This window comes from Brachyhypopomus gauderio, chromosome 8 (assembly GCF_052324685.1).
Source record: "Brachyhypopomus gauderio isolate BG-103 chromosome 8, BGAUD_0.2, whole genome shotgun sequence".
NCBI lineage: Eukaryota > Metazoa > Chordata > Actinopteri > Gymnotiformes > Hypopomidae > Brachyhypopomus > Brachyhypopomus gauderio.
Window position 1 is genome coordinate 12,717,291 of NC_135218.1, and position 20,082 is coordinate 12,737,372.

Genomic DNA, 20,082 nt, shown 5'->3' on the forward strand with positions numbered 1-20,082 from the left:
CATCACTGAATTACATTAGATTACATTTAAAGCATTTCTGACTAAATATTTAAAGGTATAAAAGTTATTTTGCAACTTAGCACATTTTCTTATATTTTCCACTGACCCAAATCTATGTATTAGATGAGTAACGTAAAGAGCTCTTATGCCTACCGCAGCACAACGCTGTTTACACTCTGACTGTTGTTTCCAGGGTGACCGAGGTTTCGACGGTGTAAGCGGTCCCAAGGGAACACAAGGCGAGAAAGGTGAACGGGTCAGTATTACACAACCACAGGCATAGATTCCTTAGAGACTTTTGCAAGTGCATTTTTCTCCAAGGCCGAGCATTTTCATCTTCTTTCTCTCCAGGGTCCCCCTGGCACGCCTGGCCCCCCAGGTCCACGGGGCACAGAGGGGTCGACTGGTCCGACTGGCCCCATGGGACCCGCCGGGGTCAAGGGGCCCGAGGGAATGCAGGGACAGAAGGTGCTGGGCTCACTAGGCTAATTCTTTAGTTGTGTAGGAGAGCCCTGGCCATGTTTGGACTGTGATTAATGCAGGATTGTGGGGTGTGCTTCATAGGGTGAGCGGGGCCCTCCTGGTCCCGCCATGGTTGGCCCTCGTGGAATTCCTGGAATCCCAGGAGAGAGAGGAGAGCAGGTGAGTCTGCACATTCCTATTGCTTCGGTACATCTCTCTGCCTCCCTCCCTCTCTCTCTCGCTCTGTTTCTTTATTCCTGATTTTCTCATGTGTCATCCTCATCTGCGTTAGGGGGAAATAGGTCTGGACGGAGCTAAAGGAGAGAAAGGAGACCAAGGCCTGACGGTTAGAGGTTATCCACACACCTATCTAGACACACACAGCCTTGTATCTCTCCTGTGTGCTCAGAGCTGTCACATCCCTCACTCCCGTCTCTCGTCTTTAATAGGAGGATGACATCCGCACCTTCGTTCGATCTGAGATGAGCCACCACTGTGGTGAGTGTGTCTGAGTGCTCAGCGCACCCACTGCACTGCACTTTGCGGGGGTTTCCTTGTACTCCTCAGAAGATGCTGACAGATGTAACACTGTATCTTTCTTGTTTTTTCCTCACTGCTCCTGCCTGAAGCCTGTGGAGGTAAGTTCACAACCATAATCTTGCAGAGTATTGCACATTATACTGAAATTAGCACTAGAATTTACTTAGTAGAAGTAGAATGTTCTTCAGCAGTCTTGAACAGGTCATCACAGCCTCATGTGACTGCACCGACTTTTAAAAAATCTTTAATGAACTTTTTGGATTTTCGTGTGTTTCTACATGTGGGTCAAGCAGGTTTCTGAAGGGTGTTTGTGTTAACGGGAGTATTGGGTTGTGCTGCTGGGATCTAATGCATGATGTAATGATCTAACCAAAGTGGTGTTCACCTTCTGTCTGTGTGCACGAGTGAGCAGGTTGTTTTGGGGTGTGACGTGTCAGTAACTGGGCGCGTGTGTGCATGAGTGTTCATGTATTTACTGATTGGGTTCAGCTGGCCTGTGTTAGTGTGAAGCTCTTGTGGGTGTGTCTTCAGGTGTTGGAGAAGCTTCTTCAGCCCATCCACCAGTGCAGACTTTCCGAGGTCGCTCCTCCACGTCCCCCGATCTCTCTGTAACCCGGGGAGACGAGGAGGGTGAGTCTGGTTGTCCATCAATCTCGTCTGTCTGCTTGTCCTCATCATGTGAAGTCATTCGTCTCTCATTCGTGTAGTTAACATTCAGCTTCTTGTCAGTGTATGTCCTCTGGTTACTGTGCTACTATTTTATGCAAGTATGCATCTGAGTTCTTAACGTCCATGAGACATGTTAAATGCAGCACTGGTATTTAACATTCTCCAAACCCATGTGCACACTCATTCACTTGTGCACTGATACATGATTTTTCGCTTCCAGTTGTTGTTTTTTATGCGTGCATTTGTTTGTTTAATTGTTCGAGTTCATATATCTGTGGTTTTGAGCCAGAGATACAAGACTACTGCTAAAAGAAGTCAAGAAGCTGTAAATATCAGTATTTAATAAAACAAGTGAAAACATTACATTGGATTTAATGAAGAAAATTAGTACATGACTTTCAATTCAAGTGATAGATTCTATGTAAAAAAAATCTTCACCAATACCAAACATTGTGACATCAGCATAAAGTGCTTTTAGTAATGTTATTAAAAACAAAAACTAGTCACTGTCCAGGAGCTGTGTTTACTCTAGGAGCTGTGTTTACTCCTCGCTGGTAATATTTTCAGTCTGGTACAACTCTACAGATCTACAGGAAGCATGTGTAAACTCAGAACCTTGGCTTGGTCCATCAGCCACACTTGCTGTGAATGAAAAATCATGTACGGGCCCAAATGATTCCTTTAAACCTGGAGTTCAGCTTTAAACACTGATTCCAAACACTGGTCCTATGATTCCAAACACTGGTTCTCTGATTCCAAACACTGGTTCTCTGATTCCAAACACTGGTTCTCTGATTCCAAACACTGGTCCTATGATTCCAAACACTGGTCCTCTGATTCCAATCACTGCTCCAGCCAGTTCTGAAAGTTGTATGGTGGTGCGTTTGTTTGCACTGCAGATCGTGAGCTGCGTGTTGTGGTAAACACAAACGACCCTGACTATGAGCACATCTACTCAATAGAGAGCTATGATGATCCCATGGAAGAAATTGTTGACCTCACCGTCCCAGTCAATCAGAGCGAAGGTACGACAGCCCTGCAGCGCTTAATCCAGACTAATGCAAGCATGCTTGTGTGCGTGTGTGTGTGTGTGTGTGTGTGTACATGTGTGCGTGTGTGTGTGTGTGTGTGTGTGTGTGTGTGTGTGTGTGTTTATTTTTTGCTTGAGCATATTTGTTTTGGAAATTGTATGTTCATGTTCACAGAATGATATGAATGTTTCAGCAGGCAGAGGTGCTGCTACTGTCACATTAAACGCAGTGAGACAGAAGAGAGAGGTTAAAGGTGAAGGTAAGCACCAGCCTTGGTGTGTCCAGACTGCTTCAGAGAACGTGCTAGAGCATGCTGGTGTTTCTCACGTGGTTGTTTCTCACGTGTGTTTCTCACGTGTGTGTTTCTCACGTGTCTGCGGGGATCCAGGCTCTGCTCAGGCTCTACTGCTGCAGCATGCATGGACAGTACGACAGCTCACTAATCTGGATGACATGCCAAGGTTGACACGATACCTTGGCATTAGTGCAGTTGTGAGCAGGCGCTGTTACATTTACATTACTCACTGACATATGTACCTCATCTAGCAGAAATGCAGGGCAGGTATCATTTCAGCAGCTACAAGGGAGTAGCAGTAGGACACAAGGCTGAAGAAGGGCCATGGCGTCTGAAAGCTCCTTAGAGTCCTATTTTCTTCAGTCCCTAGTCTCTCTCTCTCTCTCTCTCTCTCTCTCTCTCTCTATATATATATATATATATATATGTGTGTGTGTGTGTGTGTGTGTGTGTGTGTGTGTGTGTGTGTGTGTGTGTGTGTGTGTGTGTGCAACATACACATGCCCCTAACATAAGTTAGAATTTCTGATGTCAGAGTGCCCAGTGCCTTCTGATGGAAGAACTATACCAGCACCTGAATCTTCAGCTGTTGGTATTGAAGTCATTCACTCGTGCAAGCTTGATGTGTTTTTTTTTTTTGTTTTTTTTGTTACAGATTTTAAAAAGAGCGTAATCCTTAATGAGTTGATCTGGAGAATAGGTGCTTAGTAAATCACGAGGAGAGTTTTACATAAATCATGTTTTTTTAAAGACTGTAATTAATGAAAAGTCCCTGCTATTCCACCGTTATCTCTCCCTGCCTCCTGGGACGGGAAGAGCCCGAGGCATGGCGCTCAGCCCAGCACGCTTACACACACACACACACACACACACACACACACACACACATTGCAGCAAGACCCTTGTGCAAGAAAGTGCGTAGAGAAGGGCTCTGGGCGTTGGCCTGTGTCCGACCCAGAAGATCCGGCTTCCGCACCAGAAACGGCAGAAGCCGAGCTCCCCTGCGTTCCTGCCTCTTCTCTGCGGGCTGAGATCGCTCCTGATGTCCTGCAGCTGGGCCTCGTTTACCCCTCGCGGAGCTGTCCGCCGCGGCGGTGCTGAAGGACGAGCAGCATCTCGGTCACAGGCACGCTGAGCATGACGTGCTCCCGTTCTCATCTCATACGCTGCTGCGTTCATGTCTCTGTGTGCGTTAGATTCCTGCGTCTTGCCACTGGAGGAGGGCGGCTGCTCCAGATATACCCTGCGCTGGTACTTTAATTCTCAGGTGGGCTTCTGCAGGCCCTTCATCTACAGTGGCTGCGGAGGAAACGCCAACCGCTTCACACACAAAGAGGAGTGTGAACAACGCTGCCTACCGCTGAGAGAAGGTATCCAGACGGCCTGATAAACACATGGATGGTTTTAGAATTTTTCGGGTATCCACGCTCACTTCCTGCCTGTTCTGTGTTGCAGCTGCTCTCGGTTCAAACGATGAACGCTAATGGCGGGTTGTGAACTCTCCAACACAGCATCACTCTTCAGTATTTTCATCATACTCATATTCATCTGACCAAAAAATCGTTATCCATCCATCCATACTTTGGGTATTTATTTTGTGTATGAAGCTTATGCATATTTTTTTCTTATCCATTCATTTATGCAATTCAGTGTTTTTAGATCAAAGCACAACACGGACTTGAAAAAGTGTACCATAATGACCATTGTTAATCAATACGTGCCGTTTCTGTTCAGGGAAATCAGTGGAACCACAGTAATGAGTATATTCAATAACACAATACTCAACGGCATTCTGAATAAATTACTTAAATACTGGATTATAACTAGGAATGCCCAAAGGTGACTGTACTGTGTTATTTGGGTATGCATACAAACATAGTAGTATAGCTTATATTTACATAGTTAAAATACTTTTTAAGATACTACTTGGACAGCATTCAAGCCTAAGGTTACATAACACTAGTTTTGCACTTTTGTATAAAATCATGCACTTAATATTAACATGGCAAAGTTCTGTTGGGTGTGGTTCTTGTATCCGTGCTCATCTGTGTTGCTATGACATGAAGCACATGCCACACTCCTTCCATCGGGCCCCTTTGGATCTGGGTGAACTTACCAGAACGTCACACTTCATTTTATCTTCAGAATGAGATAAAGGGAGGAGTTTGTCAGTAGCCCACTGAAGACAGACAAGAACACCCTTTTCAAATAGATAAATAGAACATTATTAAGTACATTTCTAGTACATTTCTACTATATATAGTACATTTCTACCAGTATCATATTTATACCTGCTTTAAGGTCTAATATTTCCTGTTCACATGAACCAAGCTTACTTTTGGATAACAAGGCAAAAATTTAATAAACATGTAAGTACAATGTTAAAATAGTGATATTGGTTTATTAGTATTTATTAGTATGAACATGATGGAAATATTAATTCTAGAATTGGTAACAAATAATTTTCATACAATTCAATGTATACAGTACAATTGTGCATGCCTAGTTACACCTCTATATATAGAGGTGTAACTAGTTGCTACTATATATATATAGAGTAGCAATATATATAGTGACAGGAGCATTGGTCGGCCTGCTTACATGAGTAAAATCATGACTTCTGTTTTTTCAGGTGCTATTTTTAGCACACGGTCTCTGCTAGAGGGCAGCTCTGTAAATATAGATCTGTATTTTTTCATCTTGTAGCCCTGTTGCCCAACACAAACATTTCTTAAATGATCAATTGTTGCATGTTTACTCGGATTTTAAAAAGAAATGGTGCTATTTTCAAAAACATATTTATAATGTAGATTGTATTTGATTGTGTTTTTTGTTTATGGTAAAAACATGATTAAACATTTGTTTGTTTATCTGTTTTGGATTAATGAATACGAAGAGATTAAAGGTTTCATAAGATACATATGAGATTGACTTGTCGGTAGTGCGTTTTGAGTGTGGCTTTTCTTGCTTTCTTGTCTTTCATTCTTGGCCTCAGAATATTCACCCAACCTCCCAGCCTGTACACGTGAGTCTGGCCATATTTGCTGTATCATTCATAATTCACAACACATTGTAGACAGAAACTGCACACTTCATCAATTCTTTATTCTGTTTTCAGTATTATTTCTCTCCCTCCCTTCCTTTCTTTCCTTCTCTCTCTATCTCCTCACTCCTTTATTAAATCAATGGCTATGTGAATGCCCATTATTTTGGCTAAGTCCCAAATGACTTTCTCCCATATTATGGCAGTGCACTGTAAAGATTTAGGTTACTGCCCCAGAGCGGACACTTGAATACCATTTACATATTAATAAATATATTCATATTTATTATGCACTGTATTTCAGCTTCTCCATCTGTTATTTTAGTGCCAGCCTAACATCGAAACTGTGAAATTCAAGTTTTCTCGATACTGAATCTCTTTCTCTCCTCTCTCTCACATACACTCACACATGATTACCTTGAAAATGTTTGCTGTCTATGAAATGTATTTTAACACAATTGCCATGCCTTGATATTGAGTCACTGTGGACGGCCATGGCTTCTGTTCCATGCCATACCCTATTAAAAACTATTTTTGACTGGGCTACCTATGAGAATTGTCTGTGAAATGTAGGGCACCAAGTACTGTAGTTATTCAGCTGGGCTTAGGAATATGCAGGGCCTGCATGTTGTAACTGGTAAGACTTTCCTTACTGACCAACTTGTACCACAACAAAAGTTGCTATTTTACAGCAGCACTCAAGTCAAGAGTTTATTGGACAGTCTGGGTGGTTTTGCTGCTGTGTCCAGGTGTCTGTTCTCGCTGCTACATTCATGTAATGTAAAGCAGCTGATCCTTCAAGCAACACAGCAGTGAGTATCAGGGTCAAACCCTTCTGTGCTCACAGAGGTCCCATGTGTCGCAAGCCGGCCCTCACTTCCATTTAAATGACTTCTTCAGTCTGTGTTCAGAAATGCATCTCCCAAGCCAATAATTGTTATTAATAATAATATTAATAATTCATAGATGTTGGAGCACAGTGCTTTCAGCCGTTTAATTGGAGTAGATGCCTGAATTGTCTTGCAGCAAAGCAGAGGAGCAGCTACAGTATTCCCTTCTGAAGAAAAACAAAGGGGTTGTGTGAGATAACGCCTCTTCTTCAGCACAGACGGTGCTCCCAAGAATCCCTTCCACACCGCAGTGTGTGAAAGTGTGCTGGTGCCTGGTAACGAGAAGAAGGAACATGCTATTACAGCTAACATTTCACTTCTCTTAGAAAACAAATAATGGCAATGCACTGATCACCATGTAAAATACAGCATACGTTAATAAATTGACCTAGCAATAATTATTTTTGGGTCTCCATTAATAACTAAGCCAGTGATGTCTGTACTGTAACTTTGGTTTGGTAGATGACAAAAACTAAAACCAAAAGATATCCACACAAATCAATTAGTCAATTTAAAAATGTGAATACCAAATACAGTAAACAAAGCTAAGGTGTTGGTATCGGCCACCACACAGTCCACACGGTGACCATCCCGGCTACCCTCACAGCTATGGCCTCTTGTCTCTTCGCCACCTTCTTGGCCAGGTACAATGGGGTGCCCACTCCTCAACAGCAGAACCGGGTCTTCTATGGCGTGGTCCGCTGTCCTCTCACCCTGGTGGATGGCTGAACACAAGCTCCATGGGTGTCGGTTGACGAACGAACATCAGCAGGGCTGGACTGAACCCGGTTGACTCATGTACGGGAGAAGCGACATGACAGCAAGTTAAAGACCCAAGCGACGAGTCCGAGTCATGCTGGTGTGGTGCGACGCCAGTGGAGAAAAGAGTGGTGAACACCTAGTTGAAACGCTTTCGTCAGGCCATTGCTCTGTGGTTGAACAGCCTTGTTCAAGTCTTGCAGATTCTCAGCTGCTGGAGGACCATAGCAGCCCACTCAAAGTCTCTGGTCACTCTGGTCACAAAGTCTCTGGTCATAACCCCTCTGTCATCTGAGACTGACAGAAGAACTCCACCACTAGGTTCTCTGCAGCAGCGTGCACACTCTTCTCACCCCTCTGCACACTCCTCTCACCCCTCTGCTCACTTCTCAAGTAAGCGTGCCCATTCCACGGTGGGCACATACGCTGCGCTGGCACTACTGTGCAAGCGGTCGGCATGTTGTCAGATGGCGAAGAGGTAATCCCGAAGTGATCCGACCTCATGACCCGATCCTCAGGCTCTCTGAAACGCATGAGCCGTCAGTGACGCAGGACGAAAATGGGTGGGAATAGTGCAGCCCTACCACCACCGTTCTCCTTGGCGCATAGTAGCCGCGTTCTCTCCTGCTCGAGCGGCAGCAGAAGCATGCACTCGTGTTCAGTCCTGCCCCAGGCTTGTGAAAGGACGCTTCCTTTAATGCTGGCACCCGTGTGAATGCTGAACTCACCACCCGCTCTAGGAGACGCCGGCACCGGTGCCTCACACACAGCTGTGCGCGGAGAGCAGCAAACGCACGCTCACACTCCTCGTCCCGCTGGAACGCAGCCCTGTTTGCTGTGATCTGCCGTAGCAGCGTGGCTATATCAGCAAAGCCCTGCGCGGAGCACCACCGTACGAAGCCAAACGCAGGACGCTCTGTAGCTCCACCCCATCTCCGCTCACGGCACGTCCCAAAAAACTTGCGTGCCACTGAAGAGCACCATTGAAGTCAGCCGGCTGGTGCATTGCTAGACCCAAAAGCCATCACCGCAAAGTGCCGCAGTCCTGTACCCTGCATGATTCCAGGAGCACTTTCGTGAGTGAGTGCCAGTTCTCACTATCCACTCCTGTTAGCTCAATATCCAGTGAGCCAAACCAGGCAGAAACAGTGCGCTCATTCAATGCATCATCAATGCACCATATGAGTTTTGAGAGTCCGATGGACCGATGGTCCTCGCAGAAGTGCCAGCTGCTATCCTCTTTCTTGGCCAGGACCACGGGTGTTGCTCAGGGGCTGTTCGATGCTTCGTTCATTTCCACAGCTATCTTTATCTCTGCAGCTTCCTTCATAAGCTTGTGTGAGCCAGTGTGGACGCTCCGACCACGTTCATTCACCAGTGTAGAACAAACCGAGTCTTTACTGGCTGCTGCTACTACACCCACGCGCTCTCTGCCGTCTCCGTTGTCCACAGCATGCGCTGCTCGATGCCTTTGGGAATCCACCAACTGGCACTGTGTATTAAGCTCCTCCAGCACTGGTGGCTTCACCCGCAGAAAACCACGGCTTCGATCTGCCAGCTCACCCCGCCTCCCGGAAAGACACCGGCCGGCTCTGACGCCATGTGTTCAGTTCCCCCAGAGCTGATGGCTTCCTCCACAGAAAATGAAGGCCATGCTGCCACGGAGTCTCTGCTCCACCAGTAGCCACCGTAGACAGCTTAACTTATCTCCAGAATGCATACGACGGTCCCAGACCCCCTACTACAACCATGTGCCACTTCCTCTCACGTCGCATTGGTTGCCAGGGATGGACTTGAATTGGAGAGTCATCGCTAGCCAACAGGTGGGTTCTCGGTATGAGGGAGCGTGCCTGGTTGTGGCATGCCTGCATCCATGAGGTCGGTGAGCTTTTCCCTCTGCACTCGGCCTAAAGTCTGCGGCAGCGGGCAACCTTCCCAGTCGTGGCGTAAATGCCGAGTTGTTCTTTCCTGAAACTGCCCCCCCCTCGCTGGGCAGCCCCTGGGCCCAGTTTTCCACCAGCTCAGGTTGGCAACACCGACAGGCGTGGTGTCCCTTCTTCCTGGCCTGCCAGCACACCAGCCGCTCAACCGCTGCTGCCTCTGGACTCACCTGGTTCTGGGCTCTCTCTCCTCGACCTCCTCACTGTGCACGGCGCCGTGTATTTCCGCCAAGGAGTGAGTTTGGAGGCTGGTGGATGTGGCGAGCCGCATGAGCTGCCTCAACTCCACCAGCAGCAGCGCTACGTCTCGCTGCAAACCTTCTGGAAGGCTGGCCATGCCAAACCATCACGCTCGTGTGCACCACCAGCTCATTTATCCACACCAAACACATCACACGCATGCAACACGGCATTCAACACTAATAACTACAAAGAAGACGATGAACCAAAATCAAATACATGCCCAGATTTGAGTTACCTAACATCAAACACTCCCCAAAGTCTAGAATTTAAACTAGGATTTTATGGCTAAATTTAGGGTTAGAATTTTACCATTAGACACTCCCAAAAGTCCAGTGGTGGGCACCATATTGCATAAAACAAATATTGATATGTATTACTTGTATTTCCAGGGGTCCACACAGTATATGATTAAACAGACTGTAAGCCATTCATTTATGTAGAATATGTATGTGAAATTTCAGTAATGTTGTAGCTTCTGAATAATAAATATAAAATGTAACCTTCAAATATGCCAGCATAATATTATATCCACGTGCTTCTGCATTTGAGCGCAGCACTGCAGACTGTGTGTGGGGAGATGGGGTGGGTGGGGGAGGTGGGTGTGTGTAGGTTGCATCTGAAGGAGCAGTATCTGATTGGAACGTGAAAATGACAGTTTGTTGCAATACTAGCTGTGAAGCGATGACATGTACGAATGACTTTTCAAGACAACAGAAAAACGCGCGGTTCCTATCTTGCAAATAGCCCCGTTATATTCTCCTAAGATCATTCCAGTCACGTCACGTTCACTGACAGCAGACCGTCCTGGACCCCACTAGAGACTCGTGTTCGCCCTCAGAAGAGTAGCGCGAGGCGCACGCCGCAGTGGAATGTAGCGGGGAATCCCGGCGCGAGACCTACGCGCGTGGAAAGGTGAGGAACAGCCTCGTGCCGGCATAATTTCACTCGTCCGTTTTCTTTCGCTGCAAAATTGCACCATGTTTTGATAGGTAAGTAAAGTATTTTGTGTAATAGCATTAGATCATGGAGTAACACTGCTATGCAAAGTGATGCCACTTCATCGATGGGTGAGCACCAGTATGTCCAAATATGCCTATTAACGACAGTAAGATTCGTTTACCTACTTACACAGCGCAACAACCTGATGTGATGTGAAATTTTCAGACAGGGTTGTCAAGGGGAAAATTCGAGATCATTACAAATAAATTTTACAAATGAAGCAGTAAATCACGTATCTATACCCATTACGGGTTATCCCAATGCAAACGGAGAGTTATAGAACGGACGTGTTTATCAGAAATTTAATTAATTGAATTATTTTAATGGACTGTAGTCTTGAGTTGTTTGTTGTCGTACTGTAGCAATTGGTTCCGCTTTGATTTCTCGAAAGTATTATTACCATCACGATAATTATACATAGCCTACATACATAGTGTGTCTCCGACGCTCTCAGCATGGAAAGGACACATACGAGCACGTAATTTTATGTATTTATTTATTAATTCCATAAAAGTAGAATAAGAAGAAGTCATATGGACCCGTTTTAAGAAGTTTTGTTTTGCGTTTTTGTTCGTTCCAATCTAGGTCGGACCTGCAATAAAAAATAAATAAATACTCGCAATTAGGCTATAAAGTAATAAGTGTGTATGCATGTAATGTATGAACGAATGAAAACGTAATTAAAAAAAGAGTGAAGTCACTACGGCGCAGGCATGATATTACTAATGAAAGAGTGAGATAAAAAGAGTGTGGGTTTAATTAACTCAGGAATGCTCAGGGCGGAAATCAGAGGTGTTAAGGACAGGAGTTGGGAATCAGCATTGTTCAGTTAAAGTTAGCTCCACGGGGTTATTAATAAACATTTTTAAATAGCTTCAGTAGTTATTGGTTATAGCTAGCTAAAATTGATCACCATATAATCTCAATATTTATATGTATAGCCTACATGCATTGTCACAATTTACAATCCCTTGTGTACATTTAGAATACGTGTGAAACATATATGGAGAAGGGGATGAGTTGTGGAAGACAGCATATGCAGAAAAGAGATGGAACGATGGAGAGATGAGCAATGAGACAGAATGATGGATAGAGAGAAGCTGGTATAAACATATCCGTAAGCAGTTTTACAACTCAGCTTGCACCTGCAGGTCCGCCCCTCCCTCCCCCCCTCTCTCCCTCCCTCTCTCTATCTTCCTCTCTCATTTATGACATTGATATTGATCAATCTTCATTTTGCATAGTTTTCTTTTTACCTCAGTGCTCATGCTTTCAGTCTGATTACAGTCTGTCTGATTTTCTCTATACCTGCTGTCTTGTAATGTCTGTTAGACGTCATGTTACTCAGACCATTACTCAAAATATAACCCAAGTACACATTTCTGTTCCATGTTGTCACTCAAGGATTTACTGCGATGACCTGCTTTAACTGACATGGTAACAAGACTATTGTACCTGTGCCGTGAACCTGGAGGCTGCATTGTCCTGACGTTTCCTTGTTTCCTCTTTCGAAAACAAATCTTTTTTCCCGGGACCAGTCTTACAGCTGTGTTAGACAGAAAATGAGCCCTTCTCTCTCAGACACACGCAGATAGTCTCTATTTGTTACATTTTTGACCGCACACTTAAACTTGCAAACCAGTTGCCATAGTAACAGCCATCATAGAAATGGGATCAGCCCCCAGTCAAATTTATTTATTTATTTGTTTAAGGGGTTATTTTGGAATGGAGGGATAGCAGTTATATTAACATATTTATTTATAAAATTACAAATGCTTTAAAACCAGGACAGTCAGGACAGTAAATCTAAATTAAAAAATTATTTGTGTTTCTGAAGTGATTCTGTAAGTTAACTAGAAAGCATGTTACATAGGCTATATGCTACATAGTTTCCTCACTCAATAACAATGATAACATACAATAGACTGTACAGGTAAGCATAACATGCTATTAAACATTTTTGCATTGGAGTTACTGTTGGGAATGATAGTGACCTGACAGTATTGGTGTTGTACTGTAATCTAGGAGTTATTCTTAATCCAGGAGTTGGAGAAGCCTGGCACCTGAAGCAGGTAATGACGGGCTGCACGGCTCGTTATGATCTCACTAAAGTGTGCTGGAAGATGCATCTGAACAAACACCTGGCTTAGCTTCTTAAGATCTCATTAATATCTGCTGACTAAGCTTTTATCAGACTGCTCTCACACACACTTACCCTTTTTGTGAGTATGTATAAACTGCAGCGTTTGTGCCAGCAAAGTTTGTGCAGAATATCAATTAGTGTTCTTCTAAATCACTCTGGGCAAGAGCATCTGGTAATGCTGCAATAAATGTACATCAAACTATTGTAACTATTCCTTTCTCTCTTTTGATTAGGCTTGTCAATCCATAAAGATCCAAGACAGTACGTGAGTGGGTGGAGCATGACAGATGGGCGTGGCTGGCAATGTGTCTGATCATGCACAATGGTTTCCATGGAGACAGATGGCAGCATTTCCAGAGGCTCTGGACTTACGCTCTTAGAGGCAAGTGATACCGTGGGGGCGGGGCTAGAAGAGCAGGAGGAGCCGTGGCTTGGGTTCCGGGCAACGGTGAGTGCTGTGCTACTATTGGAGTTACTGTTGGGAGTGGGCGGTAACCTGACGGTGTTGGTGTTATACTGCGGTCACTGCACCCTTTTGGAATCCGTCAGCCATGCAGTGACTCTCAGTCTGCACACACTTGACCTGCTGCTCTGCCTCCTCTGCCTGCCAATCACCGCCACGCTCCTCCTCCTAGGCGGGGCTTCCACCCCTCACCACACCCTGCTCTGCTGTCTCCATGAATCAGCAGCAACCTTCGCCAGTGTAGGAACTGCACTCAACCTTCTCCTCATTAGTCTCGACCGCTATGACATCAGTGTCCGTCCCGCCAATCGCCTGCTCACGCCGCGTAAAGCAGCCTTTCTGCTGACCGGAGTGTGGGTGGTCTCTTTGGCTGTGCCTCTCCTGCCATTTCTGGAGGCGGGGCTTGTGTCTGGGCCAAAAGTGGGCGTGGACGTTCACTCTAACAGCACAGTGCTATGTTCCGAATGGGCAGGAACTCTACAAGTTCACCTCTTGCTCCAGGTGCCGATTTTCTTGTGCTCCCTGGCCGTGATGCTGTTCACGTACTCCCGCATCCTTCGGGCCCTGCGTATTCGCATCGGACACCCCCCCAGAGCTCGACGAGACGGGCGGCGTCCTGGCAGACGCCCCTGGCAGCGGCTCAAAAGGTCAACGAGATCGCCAGACCACGTGAAACGGACTACGCCCTTCTCGCCTCCGCCACTCTCCACCGGACCGCTGGTGACCTCAGACACGGTCACCACAGTGACAATGAACACAGAGACTAACACACCTTCGGCGAACACACCACTGAGTCCAACCCCCACGATATCTGTAGTAACCACACCTTTAAGTCCCACTGCTACATTATCCACGGCCACGTCTATATTTACCATATCTACATCTCTCAGCCCTAGCCCAGCTACGTCCACCATTGCATTACCTCTTAACCCAAGCCCTACTCTATCCACCATAGCCTCACCTCTTAACCCAAGCCCCAGTCTATCCACCACAGCCGTGGCTTTAAGCCCCACCCCTACGGTGTCTGTGGTTACCACGCCGAGTCCCGCTCCTGCACACAGCCATCCGAGCGTTGGCGTGGGGGCGTCGGTTTCCGCTATCCTGACGTTGCGCCGCGCAGTGAGACGTCACAGAGACCGCAGGGAGCGTCAGAAGCGTGTCTTCCGCATGTCCGTCATCATCGTCCTGTCATTCCTGCTGTGCTGGGCGCCTCTCTCCATTACACCCCTCCTCTTGCTGGCTATAGGCCCCTCTGATTGGCTGGAGCGCCTGAGGCTGTGCTTTTTGGTGCTTGCCTATTGGACGGTTGTGCTGCATCCTCTGCTGTATGCGTTCACGCGGCAGAAACTGCGTAAAGTTCTGCACACTCGACTGCGCAGGCTGCGCACAAACAACGCGCACGTCCTCATTCGCCCGAACCCGCAGAACCGGCACAAACGCAGAGAAGACTGTAGCCAGGCGCCCGACCGCTGCCTAACTGTCAGGGAGTAAGAGTGTGTGTTTTTGTGTGTGTGTGTTTGTGTGTGTGCTTTTATGTGTATAGCATAATATGTGTGAGGAAAATGTGCATGTCAATATGTCTGAGGCACAAGACACAGGAGAACAAATGATGACATCACCTGATATTGCATGTCAACAAATATGCAAGTTATCCAGTCTACAGATAATAAGAAGCACACGTTCCAAAGCTCATGGAGCTAATCTCAGAGAGAAACACAGGGCACTGTCTAATTAACGCCGAACATGTGGACCAGATTTACTCTCATGATGTTAGAAACTGAGAGAGTGTGTCAGTGGGTAAATGTGTAAGAGACCATGGGCAAAAAATTCATAAAGCTGAATAAGTATGGAAGAGATTTCATACTGATTAATTCCAATAACATTATTCTAACAATATTAATTCTGACATAATACAATGTGGTTTGAAGTATTTATTCCTGCATACATCTCATACTGACAGTGTCCTTCTTACTGATGAGTGCAATAGATTTATTATGTTAATTTATAATGATCAGGGATGTAAATAATATTAATTATGATAAACATATGGACTTACAAGTTGACGTTGGACAACATACTGCAGCAAAGTCTGAATCTATTTATTTTGATGTGTGCCATGTATGTATATATAACAAGTGTTCTAAATTATTTATATTCTCTGGTGATCATTGTGCATTTTGCAATAGCTGAGCAATAAGCCAATACTCTACAAATAGAGATATAGTCCTTTGTTTGTTGCTATTTTAACCATGTTTAATATGAATTGCATATGGATGAATGGATGTGCACACACACTCACTGCTCAGACATTCACTTGCACTGTATTCATGAATACGTACGGATAAACACTCATGCTCATTTGTACACACGTAAACGTATATTCATAAGAAGAATTTACAAGAAGGCCATTCTGATTCTGTTTGTTATTCAGCATACATAAACGGAGATATTGTATGTTTATCAACCAGAGCTATATTCGTTCCCTTTAACACTTAAGGCAAATATGGCAAATTGATCCTTACGTTGCTAATGAAGAATGTCGTATTAGCATGTTTGACTGAGCTATTCCTTCTCTCAAACAGGGACTGTAAAGCCATTTTTGTTATAGCAAGTTTATAATGCATTCCCAGTTTGTCTACCCTTTGTATGTGCTGCACTGTTACACAGTTTTGATTCCAACTCCAAACAATGTACAATAAAGGAACAGTTTAGAGTTTGTAGTACTTCATGTGATTGACTGGTGGTGCATTCAGAGAAAAGGTCTAGAAGCAATATGCACATACTTCCAGATTTTACCAGAACTCACAACTCGAGCATTCAGCATTGTGGCTTCCAGGACCCCTTATATACTTTTGATCATTTCTAGCTTGGCTATAGAAAAAAATTAATCCCATTCCAACTGATAAACGTCAATGAGGCCAATTATGCCTCTGTCAACAACTGTGCTCCCACAGAGATGATCGAATTCCATGGCTAAGCTGCTCAATCAAACGTCTCTTTAATTAGTAAAATTGTAGCCTTTCTAATCTCCCTTTTCTAAGACCTGTCTATTAATCTTTAAAGACTAGTTGGCCACTGATGTAAATGGAAGCTTGAATAAAGTGCAGCCCTCCTTATTAGTGATGTAAGCTGCACTCCACAGGTGCAGCTTAATAACTTTAACATCTATTAATGTTTGATGACACACTGACATTTACAGGAGGGCCTTTGAGATTCAGTAATAAAGACACAGGTTCAGCTCTCACTGAAGAAGTGGGTGCTCTTAAACGGACATTTAATGGAGGCTCCTGGAACTCTGACACAACATGGAACCAGAGTTTAAATGCTTTTAATCAAATCACCTTTTATTTGTGGTAGGGTCAGTGTTGCATGTCAGTGATTGTGCTTGTATTGAACTATTTGGGACTGTGAACCTCCTGCTCAATCCTGCAAAAGTAAACAAGGCACAAGCTTACACAAAAGCCCAAAAAGTCTCAGGTAATGTCTATTAGAAAACTACAAAGCTTCTTACTGAGTGTTAATTTTGCCTGTGTGAAAATGGGTTAATACATACTTACCTCACCATTGTCCTCAGCAGGCCCGTTGACAGTCTTGCTGGGGCCCGGGACAAGAAAGTTTCATGTGCCCCCCCCGACTGGTTTATACTTGACGTGTCGCGAGCGGCGCGAGGGTCCGCGCGGCGAAAATGACGTAATCGCAGTGGCACCGAACGTGCGCGAGGGCCTCGATTTGCGATTCGATTCGCGAGGTCGTGCACCTCTTGAATTTTGTAACTTCGCGCGCGCCGCGCTTTAGCGCAATGAACAAAGTCACGTTTGCAGGGTTCGTACACCTTTAAAGTGACGTACAAGTGGAATTAAAGCACTTGTACGTCACTTTAAAGGTCCATTTCAATATTTCCCTGAACGCTAAACTTAATTAAGTTAAATATTTATACATATACTCGAAATAATTCGCTTTTTATTTACATTATTTAATGGTTGTTTATTTTCAAAACGCCCAATATTAACGTCTTCACGTTCTCTCATGTTTCGTCCTGGAATTACATTTGTTGTGAAATGAAGTAGTACTTTAGCCTAAGTTTTCAAACCTGGAACACAATGCATTAAAATACATTAAAATTCGTCAGGTAAATGTTTTCCTTTCTTTTCTGTGCTCCAGATATCTGTATTTATTTTAACTATCCACCACTGTATTTCCCGCTGTTGGGCGGGTACCAGCCGGCTACGGTCGATGCTGGATCAAACCATTTTTCAGTGGGAGGTGGGTGTGTATGCACTTAATGGAAAATATGCAGATAGGTAAAAAACTAATATATTTTAGCCATTGAGCTTATTTTGAGTACAAAATTTTATATTAATGAAAGATTTCAAGATTATTTAAAATTATAGACTTTAAATAAAAAATAAATTGCTGGGCTCTTTGATGGGCCCCCCTGGCCCTGGGGCCCGGGACAACAGACCCGGTTGTCCCCCCCTGTCGACGGGGCTGGTCCTCAGGACCTTAACTGAAAAATGTGCGCACTAGAATTGAGTGTATTTTAGAGAGCTATTTTAGAATGAAAGAATATTTCACTACAGGGTTGAACACAGAGGACTTCAGTGATGGCCTGCACCAGAAAGCAATATGCTCAGGGAACACATTTTCTAACTGAAGATGTGCAAGAGGCATGATGACATAGCCAGAGCTGAAACGTTCAAACACAACTGCGCTCAATCACCACACTTCACTCCTTTACCACCGGATGGGCGTCAGTTCATATATGTGTGTGTGTGTGTGTGTGTGTGTGTGTGTATACAGTATATATATATATATATATATATATATATATATATATATATATATATATACACACACACACACACATCACTACAGAGAGAGGGAGAGAGAGAGAGAGAGTGAGAGAGAGAAATGCTTGATAAATCCCCCCTGTATCTGTGGCGGAGAGCTCATCATTCTTTTCTTTTTTAAACACCATTTTTAAATCTCCTCTGTTCCAATTTCTCTCTTATTTATCACAACCCCAAGCCTCACTCCTACCCCCTGGTCGCCTTCACATCTTCACATCTTTTTTTCTTTCTCAGAATTCAGACTTATGCAGAAAGAACAAATAACATCTTCCTCTGCAGGGGAAAAGGCACCTTGGAGAAGGGGGTTGGATGAAGGGGGGTGGGGGGTAAGTAAACACACAACCAGTGCTACTACTGCACCTTAAAGATCAGTCCATGTATGTCTGGCAGTGTCCCTCATCACACTACCTACAGAACTACTTCCATTTAAATAAGACCAGTTACACACGTGGACAAAATTGTTGGTACCCCTTGGTTAATGACAGAAAAAACCCACAATGGTAACAGAAATAACTTTAATCTGATAAAAGTAATAATAAATAAAAATTCTATGAAAATGTACAAATGAAAGTCAGACATTGCTTTTCAACCATGCTTTAACAGAATTATTTTAAAAAATAAACTCATGAAACAGGCCTGGACAGAAATGATGGTACCCTTAACTTAATATTTTGTTGCACAACCTTTTGAGGCAATCACTGCAATCAAACGATTCCTGTATCTGTCAGTGAGACTTCTGCACCTCTCAGCAGGTATTTTGGCCCACTCTTCATGTGCAAATTGCTCCAGCTGTCTCAGGTTTGAAGGGTGCCTTTTCCAGACGGCATGTTTCAGCTCCTTCCAAAGATGCTCAATAGGATTTAGGTCAGGGCTCATAGAAGGCCACTTCAGAATAGTCTAGTGTTTTCCTCTTAGCCATTCTTGAGTGTTTTTAGATGTGTGTTTTGGGTCATTATCCTGTTGTAAGACCCACGACCTACGACTGAGACCAAGCTTTCTGACACTGGGCAGCACATTTCTCTCTAGAATCCCTTGATAGTCTTGAGATTTCATTATACCCTGCACAGATTCAAGACACCCTGTGCCAGATGCAGCAAAGCAGCTTCAGAACATAACAGAGCCTCCTCCATGTTTCACAGTAGGGACAGTGTTCTTTTCTTCATATGCTTCATTTTTCCGTCTGTGAACATAGAGCTGATGTGCCTTGCCAAAAAGTTCCATTTTTGTCTCATCTGTCCATAGGACATTCTCCCAGAAGCTTTGTGGCTTGTCAACATGAAGTTTGGCAAATTCCAGTCTGGCTTGTTTATGTTTTGTTGTCAACAATGGTGTCCTCCTTGGTCGTCTCCCATGAAGGCCACTTTGGCTCAAACATCGACGGATAGTTCGATCTGAGACTGATGTTCCTTGAGCTTGAAGTTCACCTTGAATCTCTTTAGATGTTTTTCTTGACTCTTTTGTTACCATTCGTGTTATCCATCTCTTTGATTTGTCATCAATTTTCCTCCTGCGTCCACTTCCAGGGAGGTTGGCTACAGTCCCATGGATCTTAAACTTCTGAATCACATGTGCAACTGTAGTCACAGGAACATCAAGCTGCTTGGAGATGGTCTTACAACCTTTACCTTTAACATGCTTGTCTATTATTTTCTTTCTAATGTCCTGAGACAGCTCTTTTCTTTGCTTCCTCTGGTTCATGTTGAGTGTGGTACACACCTTGTCACCAAACAGCACAGTGACTACCTGTAGCCCTAT

General features: G+C 44.4%; 3 protein-coding genes and 1 long non-coding RNA gene across 11 annotated transcripts in view; 3 read left to right on the forward strand and 1 right to left on the reverse strand.

Moving 5' to 3' along the window:
• col7a1 (collagen, type VII, alpha 1) overlaps nucleotides 1–1,318 on the forward strand; it is a 54,666-nt gene extending 53,348 nt beyond the window's left edge. For all 4 annotated transcript variants that reach the window (XM_077014573.1, XM_077014575.1, XM_077014572.1 and 1 more), the window contains 6 exons: nucleotides 194–256; nucleotides 352–468; nucleotides 565–642; nucleotides 755–808; nucleotides 912–960; nucleotides 1,092–1,318. In XM_077014573.1, the coding sequence (XP_076870688.1) occupies nucleotides 194–256; nucleotides 352–468; nucleotides 565–642; nucleotides 755–808; nucleotides 912–960; nucleotides 1,092–1,303 (573 nt within the window). In that variant the 3' untranslated portion in view covers nucleotides 1,304–1,318. The remainder of the gene's footprint in view (nucleotides 1–193; nucleotides 257–351; nucleotides 469–564; nucleotides 643–754; nucleotides 809–911; nucleotides 961–1,091) is intronic.
• Nucleotides 1,319–1,494: 176 nt separating this feature from the next.
• On the forward strand, nucleotides 1,495–5,915 carry LOC143521576 (PI-actitoxin-Afv2b). Of its 2 annotated transcripts, none has more exons than XM_077014581.1 (5): nucleotides 1,495–1,632; nucleotides 2,571–2,696; nucleotides 2,896–2,961; nucleotides 4,194–4,367; nucleotides 4,453–5,915. In XM_077014581.1, the coding sequence occupies exons 2-5, from the start codon at nucleotides 2,651–2,653 to the stop codon at nucleotides 4,479–4,481; spliced, it is 315 nt and encodes a 104-aa protein (XP_076870696.1). In that variant the 5' UTR covers nucleotides 1,495–1,632; nucleotides 2,571–2,650; the 3' UTR covers nucleotides 4,482–5,915. The 2 variants fall into 2 exon arrangements, with proteins under 2 accessions (XP_076870696.1, XP_076870697.1); XM_077014582.1 differs by having other exon boundaries at nucleotides 2,899–2,961.
• On the reverse strand, nucleotides 5,650–9,601 carry LOC143521577 (uncharacterized). The gene is made up of 2 exons (XR_013132800.1): nucleotides 7,458–9,601; nucleotides 5,650–7,202 (listed from the first exon to the last, which is right to left on the reverse strand). It is a non-coding gene; the product is annotated as an uncharacterized LOC143521577 (long non-coding RNA).
• Nucleotides 9,602–10,489: 888 nt separating this feature from the next.
• Nucleotides 10,490–16,193, forward strand: LOC143521575 (G-protein coupled receptor 22). 4 transcript variants are annotated; one of them, XM_077014577.1, is made up of 2 exons: nucleotides 10,490–10,861; nucleotides 13,248–16,193. In XM_077014577.1, exon 2 carries the CDS (start codon nucleotides 13,337–13,339, stop codon nucleotides 14,966–14,968), a length of 1,632 nt encoding a protein of 543 aa, XP_076870692.1. In that variant the 5' UTR covers nucleotides 10,490–10,861; nucleotides 13,248–13,336; the 3' UTR covers nucleotides 14,969–16,193. The 4 variants fall into 4 exon arrangements, with proteins under 4 accessions (XP_076870692.1, XP_076870691.1, XP_076870694.1 ...); XM_077014576.1 differs by having other exon boundaries at nucleotides 10,490–10,784; XM_077014579.1 differs by lacking the exon at nucleotides 10,490–10,861 and adding an exon at nucleotides 10,960–11,988.
• Nucleotides 16,194–20,082: the final 3,889 nt, after the last annotated feature.

Bases quoted from the DNA above. Each gene is read 5' to 3' on its own strand.
- LOC143521576 (XM_077014581.1), top strand. From the start codon at position 2,651: ATGGAAGAAATTGTTGACCTCACCGTCCCAGTCAATCAGAGCGAAG. The intron at 2,697-2,895 runs GTACGACAGCCC...TGAATGTTTCAG, and splicing joins CCCAGTCAATCAGAGCGAAG to CAGGCAGAGGTGCTGCTACT. The intron at 4,368-4,452 runs GTATCCAGACGG...TCTGTGTTGCAG, and splicing joins CTGCCTACCGCTGAGAGAAG to CTGCTCTCGGTTCAAACGAT.
- LOC143521575 (XM_077014577.1), top strand. From the start codon at position 13,337: ATGGTTTCCATGGAGACAGATGGCAGCATTTCCAGAGGCTCTGGACTT.